General features: G+C 41.3%; 1 protein-coding gene across 2 annotated transcripts in view; it reads right to left on the bottom strand.

Moving 5' to 3' along the window:
* Positions 1-925: 925 nt before the first annotated feature.
* Positions 926-3,599, bottom strand: part of RSU1 (Ras suppressor protein 1) — a 240,048-nt gene continuing 237,374 nt past the window's right edge. For both annotated transcript variants that reach the window (XM_011963895.1, XM_011963896.1), the window contains one exon: positions 926-1,555. In XM_011963895.1, the coding sequence (XP_011819285.1) occupies positions 1,453-1,555 (103 nt within the window). In that variant the 3' untranslated portion in view covers positions 926-1,452. The remainder of the gene's footprint in view (positions 1,556-3,599) is intronic.

The raw sequence follows: 3,599 nt of genomic DNA, 5'->3' as shown, positions 1-3,599 counted from the left end.
CAAAAATCAATTAAAAAAATTCAGGTAGAGGCAAACATGCCACCTATAAAAATGTTATCAACTCCATCCCTAAACAGGGATAGATGGGACCTGGGGAAGCCTCTTCCCACAGTGAAATGTTCTATCAGGAAGTTGTCTAGAACCTTGCTCTCTGGCCTCTCTGATTGAAATGCAAAGTCTGTTTCCTAATTAACTCAGAACTTGTTGCTTGATTTTGATTTTGGATTTTTATACGCCCCAGTGCGTCCCGGCCTTGGGAGCTCAACTGGGAAGTTGAAAGGACACAGCAGAAAAGGGTAGGTCTCCTCTCCCAGGCCGTTTGAGAAGACGGTGCATCTTCACACACTTTTTTTTTTTTTTTTTTGGAGGCCTTCTGGGGTTGGCAGCCCTTTCAGTGAGCACAAAACCTGAGCTTCCATTTATCTTCATTGTCATAGGTTTCCCTGTTGAGAAGAAGGAAAGCTGCCTCTCACAGATGTTAAGCAATTGATTGTTCAATGACTCTGCAACTGTGATTTCTACCCTGGGTGTGGTGTAGCCTGTGCACATTTACACAACTTCCTTGGCATCGAAGTCACTTAGAAGAATGCTTTGATGTGAGCAGATTTTCTGCCGTGACAAAAAACATAGTTGAGGCTTTTTCTCTCTCCCTTTCACAGTTCTTGTCTACCAGCCCCTGGCAGAAATCACCATTTCTTCGGCGAAGGAATGCTACTTTCCAAAATCCTTTGGCAGAATCTCCTAGAGATTTGTTTTTCTGCTTCCTAATTTAGAAAAAGTCTTCAAAGAAAAAAAAAACTTGACAAATTAATGTGAGAAGAAACGAACTGTGATTTAATTTTGCATTTCTTTCATGAAAAGTTTATCATGTATAACCAATAAAATTGGACAAGATGATTTTGGGGGAGAAAAGTAAATGAAAATGTGTTATACCCCAAGATCAGACTGTTCTTTTATTCTGGGTCGACAAGTAACATGTGATACAAACTCAAGATTTTATTAAAATCATTTGTAAGTTAAATTAACATATCTCGGTGGTGAAGAAGATTTTTAATAAAGCAAAATAATGAGTTGTGTGAATCAACAAAGAGTGAAAAGTGTTAACAGTGACATTTAAATGGTTACATGATTTTAATTATTCTTTTGATAATAAGCAACCTTGTGATGTCTATTCAAGAAAAGCCTGAGCCCACTATGGAATTTGCAGTTGAATAAGAGCTTTGTTCCCTGCTTTTGGTAATTTTAAAGAAATAAATGGAAATGGTTTAAAGACCTTACAACAATCTCCCACCTACCAAAAGAATCTAAAAGGCAAGGTGGGAAGCATTAGAGAGTGAAAAGAAAAATAAAAAAGGCCACACACGCATTGTGTTTATTTGAGAGAGAGAGCAAGAGAGAATGAAGTGTTGGAGAGAGAAGGTGCTGGAAGGCCAGCTGATGCCAACCCCTTCCTTATCTGTTCTTGGCTGCCAGGGGTTTCCGGCTGATCTTCTTGGATTTGTCATTATTCTTCTTTGGTGGTTCTGGGTTGGCCTGCATGTGTCTGCCATAGAGGCTGCAAAGACAAGAGAAAGGACACCATCAGATCTATTTTGCCAACACAACATAACTTTCATTGGAAGAGCTTTCAGGAATAGAAGAATCTCCAGAAATAGTAAGCCAAAGAAAACCAAAAGATCACTTCTGTGTTCTCTGGGTCATATGCTGTGTTGAACATAAAATTCTCTTACACACGCACGCCATGCCATGACGTCCGATCACGGACCAGTCTCTCGGGATTTCACACTCACTGGGAGAACTGGTCAGGCCCTGCTCAGTCGTTCTGGACTGAAGTTCAAAAGCTTATGAGTGTTTAAGTTGACAATGATAAAAATGGAATTGAATGGACGAGACAAAGTGTTCATTTAGTGAAAAGTGAGTGTGATGCTTGGCCCGAAAGCCCAGGGGCTGGCTAATGGGACAGAGAGCAATGGTGTCCGAATCTGTGCTGGCTGCTCACCCATGATGGATAGCGTGGGGCTGGCTACCACACATCAATGCCACATTAATAAGTACCGCTGATTAAATGCTGACAAAGTGCCCTATAATTACGGTGGATGGCATTCACTGCACAGCGAAGCTGGCTCTGTGGCTGAGAGGATTTAACTGAACAGCAGAAGGTAATTAATCGATAATTTATGAGTAATTCTGATTAAAACAAATTAAAAGCCACCCTAAAATAAATACAGTGCAAACTTAACTCCTTTTATTGATATAATTGTGTCTCCAAGAGAGCCTGGCGGGTGTCTCGGGTCCTCTACAGCAAGGGCATACCCAGCTCCACAGCCTGCAGTTGCTGTGAATGAGGGTTGGCACAGAGCCTGACGTCCCTGTACCAGGTGGCCCCAGCTCCAGTATCCACACGAGGAATATACATACACACTCTGTGGATGCCGGCATCTTGGGCTGTTTAGCATACACTGGCGTCTGGCATTTTTTTTTTTTTGAGTGTCTCACTCTGCCACTCTGTTCCCCAGGCTGGAGGGCAAGCGATACGATCATAGTTCACTGCAGCCTCAAACGCCTGGGTTCAAGTGATCTCACGCCTCAGAATTCCTGAGTAGCTGGACTACAGATATATGCCACCATGCCTAGCTAATTAAAAAAATATAATATATATAAAAATGTATTATATAATATATATTGTATATTTTTTGAGACTGAGTCTTGCTGTCACCCAGGCTGGAGTGCAGTGGCACGATCTCGGCTTACTGCAACCTCTGCCTCCTGGGTTCAATCAATTCTCCTGCGTCAGCCTCCAGAGTAGCTGGGACTACAGGCGCACGCTGCCAGGCCCGGCTAATTTTTTGTATTTTAGTAGAGATAGGGTTTCACCGTGTTACCCAGGCTGGTCTAGAATTCGTGAGCTCAGGCAATCTTCCCACCTTGGCCTCCCAAAGCGCTAGGATAACAGGCATGAGCCACCGTGCGTGGCCATTGTTCAACAATTTTTAATGTCATGGAAACCTCATGCAGATACACCATAATTCATTGAACCCTTTTCCACTGACAGGCATCAGGCTTTTCTCTGTTTTTCTTGTGTATACAATGCTATACGGACAATTTCTAAACATTGCAGTTTAATAATTTCCTCAGGATACATTCCTAGAAATAAAAATTCTGTGCCCAAGTACACAATCTTCAGGTTTTGCCACCTATCGTCAAACTGCTACAACCTTTCTGGAGAGAAATTTATATTCCCAGTAGCCGTGTGAAAGAATGTTTATTTCATGTTACTCCTCTTGCACTTAGTACTGCCTTAAAAAATACTTGCACATTTCTCATTGTTACACATGCTTATTTTTGCTTTGATTTGTATACTTTTAAAAAATATTACCAGTGAGTCTTCGATGATTGCTTCATGTTTCTGGGAGGTATTTCATTCCTGTGCGTTTCTGGAGTTTTCATCTTTTGAAAAAAATCACTCGTAAGAGCCCTTCATATTGTTAAGATTTTTACTAACGCTTCCTTGCTGGTTTAATTTTAGGTTAAGCCTTTCCTATCCACAACAGCAGAGGCCTTGTTCTCCCTCCTGCAATCTCAAAAATCAATTAAAAAAA

The sequence above is a fragment of the Colobus angolensis genome, unplaced genomic scaffold (genome assembly GCF_000951035.1).
Source record: "Colobus angolensis palliatus isolate OR3802 unplaced genomic scaffold, Cang.pa_1.0 Scaffold63, whole genome shotgun sequence".
Classification (NCBI taxonomy): Eukaryota; Metazoa; Chordata; class Mammalia; order Primates; family Cercopithecidae; genus Colobus; species Colobus angolensis.
This window is presented reverse-complemented; position numbering and strand designations above follow the sequence as displayed.